The sequence below is a fragment of the Papio anubis genome, chromosome 7, assembly GCF_008728515.1.
Source record: "Papio anubis isolate 15944 chromosome 7, Panubis1.0, whole genome shotgun sequence".
In the NCBI taxonomy this organism is placed as follows: domain Eukaryota; kingdom Metazoa; phylum Chordata; class Mammalia; order Primates; family Cercopithecidae; genus Papio; species Papio anubis.
In genome coordinates, this window is record NC_044982.1 from 112,230,712 (window position 1) to 112,254,995 (window position 24,284).

Here is a 24,284-nt window from a genome sequence, read left to right on the forward strand (position 1 = left end):
TCTTCTTTTGTGTGTGTGTGTGTTTTTTTTTTTGTATTGCTAGATTTTGATTCCTTCCTCTTTCTTTTGTGTAACTTGTTTAGGCATTTTCTTTGTGGTTACCAGGATGCTTATGTAAAATATATATATTTTTAATTTAATTTATTTTTAAAAATTTTTTCTATTACACTTTAAGTTCTAGGGTACATGTGCACAACGTGCAGGTTTGTTACATGTATATATATGTGCCATGTGGGGGTACTGTACCCATTAACTCGTCATTTACATTAGGTATATCTCCTAATGCTATCCCTCCCCCCGACCTCTACCCTATGATAGGCCCTGGTGTGGGATATTCCCCTTCCTGTGTCCAAGTGTTCTCATTGTTCAATTCCCACCTATGACTGAGAACATGCGGTGTTTGGTTTTCTGTTCTTGTGATAGTTTGCTGAGAATGATGGTTTCCACCTTCATCCATGTCCCTACAAAGGACACAAACTCATCCTTTTTTATGGCTAGCCAGTTTTCCCAGCACCATTTATTAAATAGGGAATCCTTTCCCCATTTCTTGTTTTTGTCAGGTTTGTCAAAGATCAGATGTTATAGATGTGTGGTATTATTTCTTAGGGCTCTGTTCTGTTTCTTTGGTCTATATCTCTGTTTTGGTACCAGTACCATGCTGTTTTGGTTACTGTAGCCTTGTAGTATAGTTTGAAGTCAGGTAGCGTGATGCCTCCAGCTTTATTCTTTTTGATTAGGATAGTCTTGGCAATGCAGGCTCTTTTTTGGTTCCATATGGACTTTAAAGTAGTTTATTCCAATTCTGTGAAGAAAGTCATTGGTAGCTTAATGGGAATGGCATTAAATCTACAAATTACCTTGGGCAGTATGGCCATTTTCACGATATTGATTCTTTCTGTCCATAAGCATGGAACGTTCTTCCATTTGTTTGTGTCTTCTTTTATTTTGTTGAGCAGTGGTTTGTAGTTCTCCTTGAAGAGGTCCTTCACATCCCTTGTAAGTTGGATTCCTAGGTATTGTATTCTATCTGAAGCAATTGTGAATGGGAGTTCACTCATGATTTGGCTCTCTGTTTGTCTGTTATTGGTGTATAAGAATGCTTGTGATTTTTGCACATTGATTTTGTATCCTGAGACTTTGCTGAAGTTTCTTATCAGCTTAAGGAGATTTTGGGCTGAGATGATGGAGTTTTCTAAATATACAATCATGTCATCTGCAAACAGGGACAATTTGACTTCTTCTTTTCCTAACTGAATACCCTTTATTTTTTTCTCCTGCCTGATTGCCCTGGCCAGAACTTCCAACACTGTGTTGAATAGGAGCAGTGAGAGAGGGCATCCCTGTCTTGTGCCAGTTTTCAAAGGGAACGCTTCCAGTTTTTGCCCATTCAGTATGATCTTGGCTGTGGATTTGTCATAAATAGCTCTTATTATTTTGAGATACGTTCCATCAGTACCGAATTTATTGAGAGTTTTTAGCATGAAGTGCCGTTGAATTTTGTCTAAGGCCCTTTCTGCATCTATTGAGATAATCATGTGGTTTTTATCTTTGGTTCTGTTTATATGCTGGATTATGTTTATTGATTTGCGTATGTTGAACCAGCCTTGCATCCCAGGGATGAAGCTGATTTGGGTGGATAAGCTTTTTGATGGGCTGCTGGATACAGTTTGCCAGTATTTTACTGAGGATTTTTGCATCGATGTTCATCAGGGATATTGGTTCAAAATTCTCTTTTTTTGTTGTGTCTCTGTCAGGCTTTGGTATCAGGATGATGCTGGCCTCATAAAATGAGTTAGGGAGGATTCCGTTTTTTTCTGTTGATTGGAATAGTTTCAGAAGGAACGGTACCAACTCCTCCTTGTACCTCTGATAGAATTCGGCTGTAAATCTGTCTGGTCCTGGACTTTTTTTGGTTGGTAGGCTATTAATTATTGCCTCAATTTCAGAGCCTGTTATTGGTCTATTCAGGGATTCAACTTCTTCCTTGTTTAGTCTTTGGAGAGTGTATGTGTCCGTGAATTTATCCATTTCTTCTAGATTTTCTAGTTTATTTGCATAGAGGTGGTTATAGTATTCTCTGATGGTAGCTTGTATTTCTGTGGGGTCTGTGGTGATATCCCCTTTATCATTTTTTTATTGTGTCTATTTGATTCTTCTCTCTTTTCTTCTTTATTAGTCTTGCTAGCGGTCTATCAATTTTGTTGACATTCTAAAAAAACCAGCTCCTAGATTCATTGATTTTTTGAAGGGTTTTTTGTGTGTCTCTCTCTCCTTCACTTCTGCTCTGATCTTAGTTATTTCTTGCCTTCTGCTAGCTTTCGAATGTGTTTGCTCTTGCTTCTCTAGTTCTTTTAATTGTGATGTCAGGGTGCAGATTTTAGATCTTTCCAGTTTTCTCTTGTGGGCATTTAGTGGTATAAATTTCCCTTTACACACTGCTTTAAATGTGTCCCAGAGATTCTGGTATTTTGTGTCTTTGTTCTCATTGGTTTCAAAGAACATTTTTATTTCTGCCTTCATTTCATTATCTACCCGGTAGTCATTCAGGAGCAGGTTGTTCAGTTTCCATGTAGTTGAGTGGTTTTGAGTGAGTTTCTTAATCCTGAGTTCTAGTTTGATTGCACTGAGGTCTAAGAAACAGTTTGTTATCATTTCTGTTCTTTTATGTTTGCTGAGGAGTGCTTTACTTCCAACTATGTGGTCAGTTTTGGAATAAGTGTGATGTGGTGCTGAGAAGAATGTATATTCTGTTGATTTGGCGTGGAGAGTTCTGTAGATGTCTATTAGGTCTGCTTGGTGCGGAGCTGATTTCAATTCCTGGATATCCTTGTTAGCTTTCTGTCTTGTTGATCTGTCTAATATTGACAGTGGGGTGTTAAAGTCTCCCATTATTATTGAGTGGGAGTCTAAGTCTCTTTGTAAGTTTCTAAGGACTTGCTGTATGAATCTGGGTGCTCCTGTATTGGGTGCATATATATTTAGGATAGTTAGCTCTTCTTGTTGAATTGATCCCTTTACCATTATATAATGGCCTTCTTTGTCTCTTTTGATCTTTGATGGTTTAAAGTCTGTTTTATCAGACACTAGTATTGCAAACCCCTGCTTTTTTTTGTTCTCCATTTGCTTGGTAGATCTTCCTCCATCCCTTTATTTTGAGCCTATGTGTGTCTCTGCATGTCAGATGGGTCTCCTGAATACAGCACACTGATGGGTCTTGACTCTTTATCCAGTTTGCCAGTCTGTGTCTTTTAATTGGAGCATTTAGTCCATTTACATTTAAGGTTAATATTGTTATGTGTGAACTTGATCCTGCCATTATGATATTAACTGGTTATTTTGCTCGTTAGTTGATGCAGTTTCTTCCTAGCCTCGATGATCTTTACATTTTGGCATGTTTTTGCGATGGCTGGTACCGGTTCTTCCTTTCCATGTTTAGTGCTTCCTTCAGGGTCTCTTGTAAGGCAGGGCTGGTGGTGACAAAATCTCTAAGCATTTGCTTATCTGTAAAGGATTTTATTTCTCCTTCACTTATGAAACTTAGTTTGGCTGGATATGAAATTCTGGGTTTAAAATTCTTTTCTTTAAGAATGTTGAATATTGGCCCCCACTCTCTTCTGGCTTGGAGAGTTTCTGCCGAGAGATCTGCTGTTAGTCTGATGGGCTTCCCTTTGTGGGTAACCCGACCTTTCTCTCTGGCTGCCCTTAAGATTTTTTCCTTCATTTCAACTTTGGTGAATCTGACAATTATGTGTCTTGAAGTTGCTCTTCTCGAGGAGTATCTTTGTGGCGTTCTCTGTATTTCCTGAATTTGAATGTTGGCCTGCCCTACTAGGTTGGGGAAGTTCTGGATGATATCCTGAAGAGTGTTTTCCAACTTGGTTCCATTTTCCCCCTCACTTTCAGGCACCCCAATCAGACGTAGATTTGGTCTTTTTACATAATCCCATACTTCTTGCAGGCTTTGTTCATTTCTTTTTCTTTTTTCTTTAGATTTCTCTTCTCGCTTTCTTTCATTCATTTGATCCTCAATCGCTGATACTCTTTCTTCCAGTTGATCGAGTCGGTTACTGAAGCTTGTGCATTTGTCACGTATTTCTCGTGTCATGGTTTTCACTTCTGTCAGTTCGTTTATGGCCTTCTCTGCATTAATTATTCTGGTTATCAATTCTTCCACTCTTTTTTCAAGATTTTTAGTTTCTTTGCGCTGGGTACGTAATTCCTCCTTTAGCGCTGAGAAGTTTGATGGACTGAAGCCTTCTTCTCTCATCTTGTCAAAGTCATTCTCCGTTCAGCTTTGATCCATTGCTGGCGATGAGCTGCGTTCCTTTGGAGGGGGAGATGCGCTCTTAGTTTTTCAAATTCCAGCTTTTTTGCCCTGCTTTTTCCCCATCTTTGTGGTTTTATCTGCCTCTGATCTTTGATGATGGTGATATACTGATGGGGTTTTGGTGTGGGTGTCCTTCCTGTTTGTAAGTTTTCCTTCTAACAGTCAGGACCCTCAGCTGTAGGTCTGTTGGAGATTGCTTGAGGTCCACTCCAGACCCTGTTTGCCTGCGTATCAGCAGCAGAGCTGCAGAAGACAAAATATTGCTGAACAGCGAGTGCTGCTGTCTGATTCTTGCTTTGGAAGCTTCCTCTCAGGGGTATACCCCACCGTGTGAGGTGTGAGGTGTTGGTCTGCACCTAGTCGGGGATGTCTCCCAGTTAGGCTACTCAGGGGTCAGGGACCCACTTGAGCAGGCAATCTGTCCGTTCTCAGATCTCAACCTCCGTGCTGGGAGATCCACTGCTCTCTTCAAAGCTGTCAGACAGCTGTCAGACTCCACCCAGAGGTGGAGTCTACAGCGACAGGCAGGCTTCCTTGAGCTGTGGTGGGCTCCACCAGTTCGAGCTTCCTGTTGGCTTTGTTTACCTACTTAAGCCTCAGCGATGGTGGGCGCCCCTCCCCCTGCCTCGCTGCTGCCTTGAGGTTAGATTGCAGACTGCTGTGCTAGCAGTGAGGGAGGCTCTGTGGGCGTGGTTCCCTCCCGGCCAGGTGTAGGATATAATCTCCTAGTGTGCCCATTTGGTAAGACCCTTGGTAAAGCGCAGTATTGGGGTGGGAGTTACCCGATTTTCCAGGTGTTGTGTGTCTCAGTTCCCCTGGCTAGGAAAAGGGATTCCCTTCCCCCTTGCACTTCCCAGGTGAGGCGATGCCTCGCCCTGCTTCAGCTCTCCTTGGTCGGGCTGCAGCAGCTGACCAGCACTGATTGTCTGGCACTCCCTAGTGAGCTGAACCCAGTACCTCAGTTGAAAATGCAGAAATCACCTGTCTTCTGTGTCGCTTGCGCTGGGAGCTGGAGACTGAAGCTGTTCCTATTCGGCCATCTTGGTCTGCCCCTCCATAAATATTTTTAATACTTTTATCTCTTATCTTTTATAATAGGATTATAATTGATATGCCCACCACTGTTATAGTCATAAAATGTTCTTTTATTCTTTATATATTTCGTTTTCCAGTGAATTTCTTACTTATGCTTTCATATTGGCGTTTAGTTTCTTTTTATTTCAATGTGAACAACCTTTTTAGCTTTTCTCGTAAATCCGGTATAGTAGTGATTAACTCCCTCAGCTTTTTTTGGTCTTTGAAAGTCTTTATCACTAATTTATTTTTGAAGGACAGATTTTCTGGGTATAATTTTTTTGGTTGACACTTTCTTTTTTGTTCAGTGCTTTGAATTTATCATTTCAGCCTTTATGGGTTGCAAAGTTTCTGCTAAAAATCTACTGATAGTGTTATGGGGGCCTCTATGTGTAATAAGTAACTTTTGTTTTACTGCTTTCATAATTCTGTCTTTGCCTTTAACTTTTGACAATTTGATTATAATGTGTCTCAGTGTAGATATCTCTGGATTCATCTAGTTTGTTACTTGGGCTTTCTGGATTTTGATTTCTAGTTCCTCTCCCAGGTTTGGGAAGTTTTCAACCATCATTACTTTGAATAAGCCTTCTGTCACTTTCTCTTCTTCTTTTCTAATTCCAATAATGCATATTTAGTTCTGCTTGATGCTGCTCTGTAAGTCCCTTTGGCTTTCTTTACTCTTTTTCATTTTTTCCTTTTGTTCCTCATCTTAAATGATTTCTGATGACCTGTCTTAGAGTTCCTGATTATTCTTCTGCTTAATCTAGTCTGCCGTTTAACCCTTATATTAAAATTTTCAGTTGAGTATTATATTCTTCAGCTATATGATTTGTTTGGTACTTTTTGTATTTTCTGTCCCTTGGCAGAAATTTTTAGCTAGTTTTATGCATTACTCCTTCAGACCTTGATGAACTTCTTTATGACTGTTCTTTTGAGTTCTCTATGTGATAAGTCACATATTGGCAGTTAATTAGGATCAGTTTCTGGAGGTTTATCTTACTCTTTTATTTGGAACTTATATACCTGTTTCTTCATTTTCTTTGACGCTTAGTGTTTGCTTCTGTGCATTAGGTAAGGCAACTGCCTTTCCTAGTCTTGTCATACTGGCCTTGGGTAGGAGATGGATCTTACCTGTCAGTTCAGGTAGTTATTCTAGGTGCCTCTCAAACCTTTGTGCTGATCTAAACTGCAGTCTTTGTTCTTAGTGGCCTCCAGATTAGGGTATGCCAAGTCCTGTTAGTATCCTGAGACAAGCAAGTTAGAAATCCATCTCTCAAGATCCAGCTGGAAAAGTTGGGGGTATTAAATGTGTGTTCCAGTTTCTCGTTTCTCAGGGAGTAGCTAGGAGCTGGAGTTTTTCTCTCATTTTGTTTAAGCTGGGGAGAGGATCTGCAGTGATGCCATATTCTTGTTCAGACTGCACAGTCATTTGACCCATTGCTTTGTACTTTGTTGCTCCCAGGGGCCTGACAGATGCCTAATCTATCTTCTCTTGGAGATAGGCAGGTTAACTGGAGACTTGGCTTTATCTCTGGAGCATGCCAGCAGGTGAAGTTGTGGATAGTCCCCACATGCATATTTGTGGTCCCAGAAGACTGCTAATTTCCTGCAGTTTCAGTTCCCAGATGGAGGCTAAGTAATGCCTGATCTACAGGTAGCAGCTGGAGAAGTCAGGACTTTAAGGTATGTAGTCAGTCTCCTTTAGGGAGAAACTGGGAGTCAGGAGTTTTTGCTTTTTAGCTCAGTGCTGACCTTGGGAGGCTGTCTGCTGGAACGCTACCTGTTTAAAAAGCAGCTCTTTGCTCTTTGTAGTTTAGGGAGATTCACAAATGCAGAGCCTCAACTCCCAGGGCTAGGTGATTTAGGAGCCAGTCCTTTGGGTGGGAGCTGTAAAAGTTGGGGCATGCCATGTACATGCAAACTCCTTCCAGGGAAAATCTGCAGACCTAGTTTTATTGCTGGAGCAAGGCTGGGGGTGGGTGTGGGGATGAAGGGGAGAAGGGGCAGGAGGTACCCATAAGCCCCTTGAGGCTTCTGGAGGTCTATTGTTTACCTGCTCCACTGGCTTCCAGATGCAGGCTAGTTATAAGCCCAAACCCTCAGGCTGCAGCTGGAAAAGTGTGCAGACAAACCCTTTCTGTGGAGAAACTGGGGGTTAGTAGTTTTGGCCCGTTTTCTCTTTCCTGTACCCAGGGAGGTAGCTGCTGGAAGTGCTCACACACCCATTGAAAATCACCTCTTTATTCTCTGTGATCCCTGGAGACTCAGAATACTGAGTCCCTTCTGCTGTCAGCTAGGTGATTTGGGTGTCTAAAATTCTCTGTTTGGATTCGTGGAAGTTGGGATGCTATCTGTGAAGTTGGACCACATATAGTGGGAGAACTGGGATTCCTTTTGTACAATGAAAGTTTACACAAAAAGTATTAATTCTTAGAAAAACAATAAAAACGGACATAAGTAATTGAAAACCTGTCACTTTGTAACTATTAACTGAGTTTATAATTAAAAATACCCATACCCCAAATAATTCCCAACTTTAGTGATTTTTCCAGTGAATTCTTCTAAACACTGAAGTTAAAAATAATGTTAGTTAAGCAATATTTTTTACAAATACAGACATAAAAATTCTCAACAAAGTAATAGCAAACCAAATCTAGCAGTACATGAAAAGGTCTATAACATCATGACCCAGTGGGATTTAGTCCAGGAAGGTAAGAGTGGTTGAGCATATGAAAATCAATAAACATAATAGAATATATTAATAGAATGAATGGAAAAAGATCACAGATTATCTCGGTTGGTGGAGAAAAGGCATTTGACAAAAGCCAATACCATTTCATGATAAAAACATTCAATAGGGAAATTCCTTAATCTGATGAAGAGTATCTACGAAAAATCCACAGTTAATGTCATGGTTAATAGTGAAAGACTGAAAGCTTTCCCATCTAAGATCAGGAACAAGACAGTGATGTCTTTTCTTGCCACTTACACTCAATATTGTACTAAAGGTTCTGGGCAGGGCAATTAGACAAGAAAACATAATAGAAGACATTTAGATGGAAAGGAAGAAGTAAAACTGTACTTGCAGATGACATGATTCTATATATAAAGAACTCTAAAAGACACCTGCCCCCCAATTATTAGAGCTAATAAACAAATTTAGCAAAATTACAGGATACAAGATGGACACTCAAAAATCAGTTGTATTTTTATACACTGGGAATAAACAATCCAAAAATGAAATTAAGAAAGCAGTTACATTAAAATAACGTCAAAAACAATAAAATGTTTAGGCATAAATTTAACTAAAGTAGTACAAGATGTACACACAAACTATAAAATATAATTGAAAGAAACTATGAAAAATCATTGTAAGAAATAAGAGAAACCTAATTAAAGGAAAAGATATTCAAAATTCATGAACAGAAGACTTCATAGTGTTAAGGTGGCTGTATTTCCCAAAGTGATACCCAGATTCAATGCAATACCTATGAACATTCCAATTGCTCCCTTCCCCCTTTTTGGCAGAAATGAACAAGTGGATCTTAAATTCATATGGGGATGCAAGTATATAGGATAGCCAAAATAGTCTTGAAAAAGAACAAAGTTTGAGGACCTAGACCCCCTGAATTTAAAACTTAGTACAAAACCACAATAATCAAATTCTGTGGTACTGGCAGTAGGATAGATGTATGGATCAATGAAATAGATTTTAAATCCTTGGAATAAATTCATACATCTGTGTATGAATTTGATTTTTGACATGAGTGCCAGAACCATTTGATGGGGGAAAGAATAGTATTTTCAACAATGGTGTTAGGACACCTGGATATCTGTATGCAACAAACGAATTTGGATTTTTACCTCACACTGTATACAAAAATTAACTGAATACAGTTTAAAGCCTAAATGTAAGAACTGAAAGTATAACACTCTTTGAAGAAAACATACACATCTTTGTGACCTTGGACTATGACACCCAAAGCCAGAGAAAAAATAAATTGAGCTTTATCAAAATTAAAAACTTTTGTGTGTCAAAAGATACTATCAAATGGAAAAATTACCCACATAATGGGACAAGATATTTGTCAACCATATGGTTGATGAAGGTCTAATATCTAGAATGTATAAAGAACTTTACAGCTCAACAATAAAAAGGACAAATAACTCAGTAAAAAAGGGCAAAGGATTTGAATAGACATTTCTTTTAAGATATACAAATGTCGTCTGGGCGCAGTGGCTCTCACACCTGTAATCCCAGCACTTTGGGAGGCTGAAGCAGGTGGATCACGAGGTCAGGAGATTGAGACCATCCTGGCTAACACAGTGAAACTCCATCTCTACTAAAAATACAAAAAATTAGCCAGGCGTGGTGGCACCTGTCTGTAATCCCAGCTACTTGGGAGGCTGAGGCAGGAGAATCGCTTGAACCTGGGAGGTGGAGGTTGCAGGGAGCCGAGATGCTGAGAGAGCACGCCACTGCATTCCAGCCTGGGTGACAGAGCAAGACTCCGTCTCAAAAAAAAAAAAAAAAAAAGGTAAACAAATGTCTAATGTACATGAAAAGCACAAAGTTATTAGTCATCAGAGAAATGCACATAACTCCCAATGATAGCACTTCACACTCATTTAGGATGACTAGAATAAAAAAGTCAGAAAGCAGCAAGTTTTGGCAAGGATGTGAAGAATATGGAACTCTCATAAATTGCTGCTGGGAATGTAAAATGATGCAGCAGCTGTGGAAAAAAGTTTGGTAGTTAAGAGTTATCATATGACTCAGCAAATCCACTTCTAGGTATATACTCAAGAGAATTGAAAACATGTTCACAGAAAAACCTGGATACAAATTTTTATAACAGCAGTTTTCATAATAAACAAAAAGTAGAAACAACCCAAATATTAACTGATAAATGAATAAACAGATATACTATATTCATGCAGTCATTCAGCCATAAAAAGAAATGAAGTACTGATATATGCTACCAAATGGTCAAACCTTGAAAAACATTGCTAATTTTTAATATTATTATTATTCTTTAAAGATGGCATCTTATTATCTTTCCCAGGCTGGTCTTGAACTCCTGGGCTTAAGCAATTCTCCTGCCTCAGCCTCTGGAGTGACTGGGACTGCAAGTGTGCAGCTGGATTTATATTTAGTGTACTTTTCTGTATATTAAAGTTCATAATAAAAAGGTTGAAAGGATGGCTATTGGGGGAGGTTTTGAGAAGGAACATGAATATCATTTCTTGGTCTTTAGACTTTCAACCTGTTATATTTCTTATTATCTTACCAAACAGAATGAAAAAAAAACCTATATCAGTAACTTATGCAGCTTTTTCATTGAACAGTATAATGTAAAAACTACTAATTCTTAAGTTCACTCTTTTTTTTCCTTCAAAGGTTTTAGTCTCAGAGTGGAATTTAATGTTTTTTGTTTGTTTGTTTCTTTTAGGAGGTGCTAATGATGCTGGATAACTATGTAAGAGATTTCAAAGCATTGATTGACTGGATTCAGCTTCAGGAAAAGCTAGAGAAGACAGATGCTCAAAGCAGGTAATGAGCTCTCTGGTCTCAATATTCCTATCATCCAGCAGTTTCAATAGCAATCATTGAAACTGACAATAAAGTAAACCTCATATTGACTTGAAACTTGTAAAAGTCTAAAAGGTGCTGCATTTCTCATTCAATTAAATAACAAATGTTTATTGGATATTTATCAGTGGGTATTAATTGGGTATTATCACTTTATTCAGTACAGAGATTTGTTGAATGTGACACATTTACTACTCATGGAATCTATAGCCTGAGTGTGATAAAAATAGAACTTAGTGCAAAAGACTATTATGGTTCTTCAGAGAAGGACAAATGTATTTTGGATTATAGATCAGGGAAGATTTCAGGAGGACCTCGAACTGTTTGAAGGATGGGATGGATTTTACCAGCTGGTTGGCCATTTCAGTGAAGGGAATACATTTAAACAGCTGTGTAAGTGTAGGGCATGTGCGAAGTCCAGGTAGTAAGGAAAGATACAGTATTTCTTCTTAATGTATTAGGCAATGAGGAAAATTGATGATTTTTGATTAGGGGAATAATACAGGATCAGAGCTCCTTTAGAAAGATTCATTTGGAATCACCACATAGTATCTGAGTGCTGTGTGCCAAGCTCTCTGACTTTGTGGTCAAGAGGACAGATGCAGTCCCTGCCCTCATGAAGTATGTAGTACGTGCTATGGCCTGAATGTGCCTTCCCAAAATTCATATGTTGAAATTTAATCACCAATGTGATAGTATTAAGAGGTGGGGGCTTTAGGAGGTAGTTAAGTCGGGAAGGTGGAGCCCTCATGAATGGGATTAATGAATGGGATTAGTGACATATAAAAGAAGTGGGAGCTGTTACGCCTCCACCATGTGAGGACACAGCTAAAAGATGATCTTTATAAGGAACAGAGTTCGTATCAGACATTCAATCTGCTGGCACCTTGATTTTGTACTTCCCAGCATCCAGAACTGTGAGAAATAAATTTCTTATTGTTGTTTATAAATTACCCAGTCATAAGGTATTTTGTTGTAGCAGCCTGGATGGACTAAGTGCATTTCTAATAGGAAAGACTGATGTTAAGTAAGTATAAATGTGCCAAGTGTCATCAAGAAGAAATACAGCTTTCTCTATGACTATGAGAAAAAGTACCCTTAACCAGTTTACTAAGTCCAGCCAGGAAGGCTTACCTGAGGAGGTGACATTTAAATTGGGACAGAATTATTAAGTAGGAGTTAGACAAAGAGAAAAGAGTAATTCGAGATAATGCTAACAGCATGTGTGATGTCTTTGAAGTGGAAGGGAGCACAGTGTAATCAAGGAATTTAGTAGGGCAGGAGTGAAAAGAACAAGGGGAGAGTAGCATGAGATGAGCCTACAGAGCTAGGCTAGGACCACATTGTGTAGAGCTCTGTAGAAATAATAAGGGATTTAGATTTGACTTTGAGCCAATAAAGGGTTTTAAAGTAGGGAATTGACATATTAGATTTATGTTTTTAAAAGATCATTTTGGCTGCCATGTGGGAAGGTTGAGATACAGCAATGTAGTTTAGAGATAATGGCTACTCAGATTAAGGTAGTAACAGTAAGGAGTATTAGATACTCCAGAGATAGATAACCAGATGGACTTAGTATTATTTTGGTTATGTACAAAGGCAAAATAGCAGTTTAGTTTAGACATCTAAGTAATTCCTAAACTCTGGTAAACTTGCCAAGTCACATGGAGCTACAAGGCTGCTTTTTTTCCCCCTCCTCCAGAGCGAATAGGCCTATCCTGCCTCTTTGCCTTGGATTTAATCTTGGTTCAATCTTAGTGGGTGAAACTATCCAGTAAAAAAGGCATCTTTTGTCTCATAGTAATGTGTCAGCCCTACAGTAGGCAGGCAGAACCAGTAGGGTAAAGGAATTCCAAGACAGAAATCCAGAAGGGCTGGATTCCCAGGAAACCAAATCTAGGGAAACTAAGATAGGTTGATCCTTTTAACATTTTTGTTTCTCACAGTAAAATTTTTGATAGTTTTTTAGTGCCTACTTCATCCACAGTCCCTGGGTGGGTCAGGCCTAAATGTCTTTGTTTGTACTAAGCTATTTTACCCTTACCCTTGGTAATAGGTGATTGGATCTGGGGTTTCATTCTTTCACTGGGTTGAGCCAAGCTAAGAGATCATCATGCTGATTTGGGACTTGTGGTTATATTGTCGCTTGTGACAACAAGCAGAGTAAAACAGGTTGGGGAAAAAAAAAGGGCATAGGTTTACAGAGAGAAACAGAAATGATGTGGCCTTTGAGAGCCTATACTGGCCCTAATCCTTGCGAGCCCTAATTGTAGTCTCCCCCAACTTTTGGATGTCTTTGACCTTGTACAGTTTATATCCTTACAATAAATCTTTATTTTCTTTTTCTTTTCATTTTTTAAATTTAACTTGATTGAGTTTGTTTATTGTATCCAAAGAAGGTCTATAATGTAATCAACAATGCATTAAAAAAATAGATTCTTTTTGTGCTTGCAAAATTCGATTACCTATTAGTGACTGTTTTGAGGATTGTATTGGGAAAGATACATAAGCCAAACCCAAGCTTAACAGAGTGGTTACCATTCCTCTCTTGGCACTGTGGTTCAAAAATATACCTGAGGCATCCTTTTTTTTTTTTTCCTTGGAGACAGAGTCTTACTCTGTAACCCAGGCTGGAGTGCAGTGATGCCATCTTGGCTCACTGCAACCTCCACCTTCCACTTTTAAGGCTCAGCTTCCCAAGTAGCTGGGATTACAGGCACCCACCACCACACCCAGCTAATTTTTGTATTTTTAGTAGACACAGGGTTTCACCGTGTTGACTAGGCTGGGCTCGAACTCCTGACCTCAAGTGATCTGTCCTCCTTGGCCTCCCGGAGTTCTGGGATTACAGGAATGGGCCACCATGCCCGGCTGAAGCATCCCTTTTACTTTTGCCAGTTATCAGCACTTCTATTCGTTGCCTCATGAGACAGCACCTGTATATGGAAAGCAGTCTTAAAATGCTCTATAGATGGCATTATCCATCTTGCATTCTTCAAATCATGCATCCAAATTTATTTTGGCTAGCCTTGAGATTTAAATGTAAAAACTGTAGTTGTATATGTTTAAAGAAAAAATAGAGGTAAATATTTATATATTTGTTTTGCATATGAGGACTTTGTAAGACAAAGGCAGACATTACAAAGAAAAATATTGATACACTGATTAAATAGGAAGAAAACAAATGTTTCCAAATACAGAGGAAAAATTAAAGGCAAAATAGTTGTATCACCAATGCCAATGGATTTGTAGCCATAAGAGTTGTAGTAAACTATTTCAAATTAATCAGAAAACGGTGCCAATCCCAGTGGAAAAAATGAGGGAAAGATACCAACATGTGAATCCCAAATGAAGAAATTCAGATGATTGGTTAAAAAGTTCAGTTTCACTAGTAATGATAATAAACATATAATTTAGAAAACAAAGACAATGAAATACCATTTGCCAGTGAAATTTTTAAAAGCAGATATCAACAGTTGGCAAGATTGAAAGGAAATGGAGAGTAAGACACAGGGATACCCATGGGAGTTATGGGGATCTGATTGAGGGCATATTATGCATCCTGTAAGCCAGTTGGTTGTGGGGCCAATGAAGGAGAAGTAGACGTTAAGTTACATGTCTTAGCTTTCCCAGCAAAGAGCAGTGAAATCTTTCTTAGCTTTCCCAGCAAAGAGCAGTGAAATCCTACTCTCATGAGTGATTAAGAGGTAGAGGAAGGACATTTTATATTTTCCTACTCTTCATTTAACCCTTACCATATTCTTTCTTTTGATACGTGTTTCACAAACTCTCCAGGACATCAGAGACAAGTAGATTGAAGTAGTAGTATCATTGCCTTTTAAATATTTTTTTAGCTGGGCTTGTGGAAGCTTATAAATCATAAGTAATGTATCTCATATCCCTGTAACTCCATGACCTTTTTGAGGTAATTGGAGTAGTGTTGCTGTGCTGCAGTCAATAGAAAATCCTGAACCATTTATCAACTATGATTTCTCACTGGTAGTATGATAACTTTCTGGTAATCAATGCTCTAGGGGAAAATTTGCACATGTTCTGATTTTTTTTGTTGTTGAAAAGTAGGATTAGTTTTTCACCCACTAACAACTAAGAGAAAAGATTGTTTCTCCCTTTTCTCTGTTAATTTAATCTGGTTTATATATTGAATTGGCAGACCAACATCATTGGCATGGGAAGTAAAGAAGATGTCTCCGGGACGCCATGTGATTCCAAGTCCATCAACAGATAGAATAAATGTAACATCAAATGCTCGACGAAGCTTAAATTTTGGGTGAGATGAACGTAGAAAAAACTACTAAGACTTGCATTACAGTAAATTATTTTCTTAGTTATAGTATTATGATTCTGATATTCTATTATAAAAATATCCATGTATATGTTACGCAGAATACTGTATACAGGTTCTGACACTTAGGAGGGGAACACTGTGTGTTGGTTAGCAATCCCAGGGGAGGATTCTAAACATCTCATCAATTTCTGCTAAGGTTCCTAGAGCTGATGGAAGATTTTGCATAAGCCCAGTTGCCAGAGGAGGAGTTTGGTGAGTCATATGCTGACTTGCACAAGTCAGGTAAAGCAACGTTGTTACTCATAGATAGACAGCAAGAATCAACAGAAGCCTAGGATCCATGGCAAGATAGTCCCCCGGGACTCAGGAAAGCTAACTAGGGGAATGGAGTTTCATTTGTATGAGCTCCATTTATTACCACAGCCAAAAGACCCCAAAAGCACCCTGCTCTGGATTTTATACACCGATGTCACTTAGGTTACTGAGTGCAAGGGTTGCAGGATGTCCTCTTCTACGGGGATAAGGACAAAGCCTGAGCTGTTGTGGTCAGTTCCTTCTTATTTCAAGATGTTGCATTCTTGGTACATTTTTTCTGAAAATTGCAAGCCAGAGAGGGAAGAGCTGGGTTTACCAAGGGACCTGTCTTCCTGCATTGTGGATATGTTTGAAATTGTCTAAATAAAAAGTAAAAACACCTGTAATCCCAGCACTTTGGGAAGCCCAGGTGGGAGGATCACTTGAGGTCAGGAGTTCAAGACCAGCCTGGCAAAAATGGCGAAAGCCCATCTCTACTAAAAATACAAAAATTAGGCGGTGTCATGGTACGTGCCTGTAATCCCAGCTGCTTGGGGGCAGGGGGGTGGAGGTTGAAGTGAGCCAAGATCATGCCACTGCACTCCAGCCTGGCCAACAGAGTGAGACTCTGTCTCAAAAAAAAAAAAAAAAAAAAAAAAATCCAGGAGATTATAGTTTAGCTTTTAGGACATGTAATATATTCAATCATAAATAGTAATCCAAAGATTAAAACTCACATATTTTGTGCCAAATATTTTATAACATGAATTAACAATTTCCTTTGCAATAGATCTATATATTAATATATGTCATACAGTGTGTTATTGTCATACAAATTACATTATTTATATATTACAAGCTCAACACAGTTTAAAAATTACTGTTTTATGCCGTTATCTCTTTAATCAGATAGGAGAAGAAAAGAGTTACAAAGAAAAACTACATTTATATTGTCTTTTGTGGTTACCTGTATGGTTTTCTTTTCTAGTCCTTTACTGGAGTCTTCATTTCTTCGTTTGAATTCGAGTTACTATCTATTGTCCTTTTGTTTGAGCCTGGACTCCCTTTAGTATTTCTTGTTGGGCAGGTCTGTTAGTAACAGATTTTCTCAGTGTCTGTCTTAATTTATCTTTCAGTTTTTGAAGGGTAGTTTTGTAGTATGTAGAATTCTTGGTTAACAATCCTTTCTTTCAGCACTTTATGTTTCCTTACTGCCTTCTGGCTGCTATAGTTTCTTATGAGAAATCAGCTGTTATTGAGAATCGTTGAATGTGATCCATCACTTCTCTCTTGATTCTTTCAAGATTGTCTGTCTTTGGCTTTTGATCTTCTGACTATGATATATCTAAGTGTGGCTTTCTGAGATTATCATACTTGGAGTGTGTTGAGTCTCTTGATATGTATTTAATGTTTTCAATCAAATTTGGGGAGTTTTTGCCCATTATTCCTTTAAATGTTTTTTTTTTCCTGCCCCTTTCTCTCTCTTCTCTCCTTTGAAAATTCCACTATACACTTGTTTGTACTCTTGATGCTATCCCATTAGGTCTTTGAGGATCTGTTCCTTTTTCTTTTTCTTCTTCTTTGTTTTTTTTTTTTTTTTTTTGGAGATGTAGTCTCACTGTGTTGCCCAGGCTGGAGTAGAGTGACATGATCTCGGCTCACTGAAACGTTCACTTCTTGGGTTCAAACGATTCTCGTGCCTCAGCCTCCTGAGTAGCTGGAATTATAGGCGCGTGCCACCATGCCCAGCTAATTTTTGTATTTTTAGTAGAGACAGGGTTTTGCCATGTTGGCTAGGCTGGTCTCGAATTCCTGGCCTCGAGTGATCCATCCTTCTTGGGCTCCCAACGTGGTGGGATTACAGGTACAAGCTACTGCGCCTGGCCACTTTGATGTTCTTTAAATGTAGTTAATAGTTGATTTAAAGTCTTTGTGTAGGAAGTCCAGTGTCTGGGCTTCCTGTTGCTGCTCTTCTTGTGAATGGGCCATACTTTCCTGTTTATTGGCACATCTTCTGATTTTTTTTTTTTTTTTGGTTGAAAAGTAAGCATTTTAAATGATAAAATGTGACAGCTTTGGAGATCAGATAGCTACCCTCTCCAGGATTGTAACTGTGACTGTTGTTGTTACTGTTAGTTTAGTGCTACACTTAACTCATTCTGTGACGTCTGTACACTTTGTTTCATGGGTACATACAGTATGAGTGTATGTTGATGTATGTTGTATGCAACTATTCAGCAGTATGTTTTGTCAACATCAACTAATGATTTGACAGAGGTTTCCTTAAATACCTTGAGCCAATAAATCTCTTAGTTCTCACCTAGTTCTGTGTGTCTGTTGGGACATACTTTGAATGCTCTGGCAGTTTATAACTCTGCCTTTGCTTGTCAGTTCCTCCTTTCTTAGATTCTCAAGGCCAGTCATAGGTGAGAGATTAGGGTCCTCTCAAGTATTTCGTAGGTATGCACACAACCTGCATATGTGTGTGACCTTCTTGATTTTCAGGAATTTGCTAGAACTTTTCAAAGTCCCCCATGGATGTCTCATTCTTGAGCTTTTCCTTTTAAGTTTTTTGGTCAGCTCTTTGTTTGCCTCAAATGGTATTTCAACCTCTAGTAGTTGTATTATTTTAAACAATTGTCACATTTGTTTTGCACAAACAAAAAAATTGTTTTTAAGACTAAGTTGTTTTGGACTCTACTTCTTTAGAGTGAATGTTAACATCTGATGTTTAATGGAAGGGTTGGTAAGTAGTTTGCTTGATGTTTTCTTTTCTCTGTTAAAACTGACATTTTCTTTTCTCTGTTAAAACCTGACCTTTCTTGACTGCTTTTTGTCTCCTAACTTCATGTCACAGTTAATAGCTTTCACCTCTTGTACTGCTCAACCTTGGATACAGTTTTATTGTTTTTGCAGTGTCTTACACTTTTTCTTTTAATGTCTATTTTTTTGTACTTACACTAGGACCTTCCTTGAGGCAAGATTACTGCTGTATCTCTCTAAGTGCCTAGCACTGTATGGCACTTGGTAAAAGCTGATGAAGTGTTTATTTAATAGAATCTAACTTTTGCTTTCAAGTTCCTTTGTTATTAGATAGTATTGCCTTTAAAGGTTGATGGGCTTTGGGACCATTTAATAGTTGAACCAAAGTGGAGTAGGGAAAAGATATGCAAATGAAAACAAATATTTATATATTCAAGCACTATTTTAAGGATACTTGCCCTGTAATGCATTTCATTGGTGTATGGTTCAGAGTACTGTATAGTGTATGGTTTATTTTAACCCTCAAAGCCTTTAATTCATGTGTGGTAAAAGTTCTTATATTGATCTCCACGTAGCTGTGTCATTGGGTTAATTCAGTCTTCATTATCATTATAGAACACACTGTGTCTTTCAGCTTGAGGAACAATTTTGGCTCATAGGCTACATTTTGTACATCTATTCACTTCTGCTCCTGCTGGTTGAGTTATATATTTACTTCAAATGTGTTGTTAGTTACCAAACTTGGCTTATGTGAATTGTTTTCATTATTTTAACTCATAATTTAAATATTAAGTAGACCATTAAAATATGAGTGTAAAAAGAGTTGTTGTTGTGAAAACTAAGATAAATTTTTGGAAACTTTGATAAAGGGAACTGCTAAAGTTGCTGTCAAATAAGGAGTAGACAGGACAACTATACAAATTTGGGGAAAATATTATTAAGGTTAAGGAGAATTGTGCATTAAATTATGTAATAGACATCACTGAATTTTCACTCCACTTTAAAGGAACCAAATTTAGATGTTGTCAGTGAGGCATCATCAGGCTTGTGGATCATGTAAGAAATGTACACAAAGAAAAAGCGTATTTTAGTAGTGTCTTTATCAAGATTGACAAATTAATGCATATTTATATCTTTTTCTTTTTTTTTTTTGGAGTTTCACTCTGTCTCCCAGGCTGGAGTGCAGTGGCATAATCTTGGCTCACTACAACCTCCGCCTCCTGGGCTCAAGCAATTCTCATGCCTCAGTCTCTTGAGTAGCTGGGGTTACAGGTGCACACCACCGCGCCCAGCTAATTTTTGTATTTTTAATAGAGACAGGATTTCACCGTGTTGGCCAGGCTAGTTTTGAACTCTTGGCCTCAAGTGATCCACCTGCCTTGGCCTTCCAGGGTGCTGGGACTACAGGCGTGAGCCACTGCGCTTGGCCAATATTTGTATTATTAAAACATGTAAGTGAAAATAAAAACTTTAAGGTATCGATGCATAATTTTTTAAAAGCTTCCTCATTTAAGTGAATTTTTCTTTTAAACGATGAGGGCTTTTATCCTTATTCTTTTCTGTTTATTCCCATATGTTATACTATATAAAATTAATGAAGTATTAGATCAAGATAAATGTATAAATATAGTTACCTTAAATTGCCATGGCAGATTATTATTCTATAAATGTGGGTATTCATATGCATAATTTAAATTTTAAATACATTTAGCATTCAGAAGTTTTTCTTTTATATTTAATTTATTAAATGTGTTTACTTTTCTCCATAGAGGTTCAACTGGCACAGTGCCAGCTCCTCGTCTGGCTCCCACAGGTGTCAGTTGGGCTGACAAGGTAAAGGCTCATCATACAGGCTCTACTGCTTCTTCAGACATAACACCCGCCCAGTCTTGCCCACCAATGACAGTGCAGAAGGCCTCACGCAAAAATGGCAAGTGACTTTGAATTAGCCATTTTGTGTAGCAAATAGGTGAATATATAGAGATATTTATTTTGTTTAAAATTGGTCCTATTTATCTTTTTGTACAACATATGTGATATTAATTTACCATAATTAAAACATAAAATTATCTTAAAAGCTGAGCAAAACTACTTTTCAGCACTGTAGATAGCTTATGGAGATCATTCTAGTTTCAGGTTTGCCATGTGTAAACTTTAAGGAGAATGAGGTCTTTTGTTTATTCCTTATAAGATCCTTTAGCATTCTTTTGACTTCAGGTAGGAATAAAAAAGGGTAGTTTAGTCTAGGCAGAATTCACTTTTAAATAGCATATTTACTACTTCAGCTGTTTAATACTTGATTGCTATTTTGTACTGCAAAATAATATTCTGTGTTTATCTTTGCTCACACATCCATTTTCTATACCATCAGAATAATTAAGGAATACAAATAATTAGAAGAGGGATTATTATGAGGGCCTACCTGGAACAATTTTATCCCATAATAATATTTATTTATTTATTTATTTATTTATTTATTTTTTATTATTATACTTTAAGTTCTAGGGTACATGTGCACAACATGCAGGTTTGTTACATATGTATACATGTGCCATATTGGTGTGCTGCACCCATTACTCGTCATTTACATTAGGTGTATCTCCTAATGTTATATCTCCTCCATCCCCCCTCCCCACAATAGGCCCTGGTGTGTGATGTTCCCCTTCCTGTGTCCAAGTGATCTCATTGTTCAATTCCCACCTATGAGTGAGAACATGCGGTGTTTGGTCGTCTGTTCTTGCGATAGTTTGCTGAGAATGATGGTTTCCAGTTGCATCCATGTCCCTACAAAGGACACGAACTCATCCTTTTTTATGGCTGCATGGTATTCCATGGTGTATATGTGCCACATTTTCTCAATCCAGTCTGTCACTGATGGACATTTGGGTTGATTCCAAGTTCCTGCCACTGTGAATAGTGCCGGAATAAACATATGTGTGCTTGTGTCTTTATAGCAGCGTGATTTGTAATCCTTTGGTTATATACCCAGTAATGGGATCACTGGGTCAAATGCTATTTCTAGTTCTAGATCCTTGAGGAATCGCCACACTGTCTTCCACAATGGTTGAACTAGTTTACAGTCCCATAACAGTGTAAAAGTGTTCTTATTTCTCCACACCCTCTCCAGCACTTGTTGTTTCCTGACTTTTTAATGATCGCCATTCTAACTGGTGTGAGATGGTATCTCATTGTGGTTTTGATTTGCATTTCTCTGATGGTGAGTGATGATGAACATTTTTTCATGTGTCTGTTGGCTGTATGAATGTCTTCTTTTGAGAAGTGTCCATTCATATCCTTTGCCCACTTTTTGATGGAGTTGTTTTTTTCTTGTAAATTTGTCTGAGTTCTTCATAGGTTCTGGATATTAGCCCTTTGTCAGATGAGTAGATTACAAAATATCTCATAATAATTATATAGATGTTTTATGTAAATATCTTTTGAAGTCCCGAGTGGATTTTTATACATCCATAGAGGCTGGGATTTTAGAATGATAATAGGTAATAATGAGTTTTGTTTCATGAATTCAAGAGAACTTCAGACACTGCTTTCTGTTTTCTTCAGTAGAAGATGCCATTGGAGCCTTTTGGTTCAGAAAGAAATGTTTTATTGCACATAACAAAAGACATTGCTGTCTCTGTGTTACGGATGTGTTTTGTGTGTTTTCATTTTTTTCTCAGTAAGTTGTGTTGGCTTACTTCAATATATTGCCCCTCTTTTCTTCATACTGACTTAGTAGTAGATAATTGACTGTAGGCAAGAGTTCTCTTAGGAAAGTGTAGGAAAATATACAATCATAAAACTCAGTTTCTGGATCTTGAAAGATTCTAAGAGAAATGTGTTGTACAAATCAAAATTGCAAAAAGCTTAAAGGAATCATGATATTAATACATATCACCATTTTGTTTAAAGCAGTCCACTTCAGATTATTCATGAGTAACTCACCTAGTTGAGATGAAATAATAGATCTTGATTATATCTATACTAAAGATAACTCTTATTAATGTATTGGGAAATTTTGTTTTAGATCAATTTTGTCTTCTGTTTTGGGGTTTCAGTGCAGTGTTATACACAGCGAGTTATGCCATTCTGTGGGAAAAGCAACCTATTTTTCCTCTGCTCTCATGGCACAGCATTCAACACAGAAGACTTCTGTGACCTCTGATCACCATGAAGTATGTGGGAATTTCTCCCCACCAACAACCAGTCAGTCAGTTCTGCAGCAGACACCAGCTGGTTGTCCTCGAATTCAATTTAATGTTGATACTGTCGAGCTGTAGATAGCGTCAGGTCCCACAGGTTGAGGGCTCAACTCCACAAGACTGCCTCCCACTTCTGATACCAGTAACAAGCCCCAGATTATTTTCCCTGTGCTCTGACCAGCTAGCTATAAATCAGGATTCCAACTACCTACTTCTTGGATTTGATTGATTTGCTAGAGTGGCTCACAGAAGTCAGGGAAACACATTTACCAGTTTATTATAAAAGATATTACTAAGGATACAGATGAAGAGATGCATAGGGCAAGCTAAATGGAAAGGGAAGAAGAGCTTCCATGCCTTCTCCAGGCACACAACCCTCTAGGAACCTTCAGGTGTTCAGCTATCCAAACATTCCCTGACCCTGTTTTTAAAAAAGTTTTTTTATAAAACTTCATTATCTAGGCATGATTGATTAAACCATTGGCAAGCAACCTAAACTTCAGCTCTTTTCCTTTCTCCCTCCCTGAAGGCTGAGGAGTTTGGGGCTGAAAGTCTCAGTGTTCTGATACTGCCTTATTTTTTCCAGTGACCAGCTCCTATCCTGAAGCCACATAAGGGCTGCCAGCCAGTAGTCAACTCATTAGCGTACAAAAAGACACATCACTTTGGGAATTCCAAAGGTTTTAGGAGTTGCATGCCAGGAGACTGAGATGAAGACCAAATATATATTTTGCGATATCACAGGTGTACACTTCAAGTAATGTATAATAACAGTAGCTATAGAACTGAAGTTTGTAATTTTTGTGTTATAAAAAATAATTCTAGTTAAAGATGATAGAGTGACCACATGCATTTAATGTTCTCTTCCCCAAACCCAGCTAAAATAGTATAAAATGATTTAGAAATTGGACTTAAGGAAAAAGAGACAGGAGAAGAGACAATATGAACAAGTTTTTGGAAGTTAGTAAGGAGAAAGATAGTGGTAACTGGCAAACATACTGAGTGAGCTAGCTGAATCCTGTGCTAGAAAGAGGAGGCGCAACTGAATATTCCTAATATCTATTTCTATGTAGCAATCCCAAAACTTAGCTACTTAAAACAGTTACCATTTTATTTCCATATAATTGTTTGAGTCAGAAATCTGAGCAGTGCTCAGTGGAGTGGCTCTTTTCTTCTCCACATGGTGTCAGCTATGACAGTTGAGCTGAAACTAAAGTACACAACATGGTATCATCACATGATTGAAGTCTTGATACTGGCTTTGTCTAAGAAACCCAAGTTCTTCTTAAAGCCTCTTTCTCTTTACATGGTCTCTCATTATTCAGTGATCTCTCTTGGGCTTCTTTAAATGTCATCTGGCTTCCAACAAGGAGGAATGAAAGCTACAAGGCTTGTAAGTCCTCAGTTGGGAAGTTATAGGACATCACTTATCATATTCAGTTGAACGTATGAAGTCACAGGGCCAACCAGAGATTCAAGGGGAGAGTGAACAGTCTCCACCACTCGACAGTAGGAGTGGCATGTAAGCACTGGGATGGGAGAAATTGATGGCATCCATCTTTGTAAACAACCTACCAGAGCCCACAATCTAACTTTAGATTGCCAGAGTCTCCCAAGACTGCCAATGACTCACTCAATTATAGTATCAGCCTTGAAGACCTATATCTCATGATCTATATCAGATTTGAAAGTATTCCTTGAGTGTGAATTTTCTTAATCTGGAAGCTT

General features: G+C 38.2%; 1 protein-coding gene across 20 annotated transcripts in view; it reads left to right on the forward strand.

Annotated features, from left to right (window-relative positions):
- Positions 1-24,284, forward strand: part of SCAPER (S-phase cyclin A associated protein in the ER) — a 553,621-nt gene that overhangs the window by 87,421 nt on the left and 441,916 nt on the right. For 19 of the 20 annotated variants that reach the window (XM_017960807.3, XM_021940762.2, XM_017960810.3 and 16 more), the window contains 3 exons: positions 10,855-10,955; positions 15,166-15,282; positions 20,127-20,287. In XM_017960807.3, coding sequence (XP_017816296.1) covers positions 10,855-10,955; positions 15,166-15,282; positions 20,127-20,287 — 379 coding nt within the window. Of the gene's footprint in view, positions 1-6,962; positions 7,085-10,854; positions 10,956-15,165; positions 15,283-20,126; positions 20,288-24,284 lie in introns of those variants that run through there. The other variant, XM_021940765.2, reaches the window with a different exon arrangement.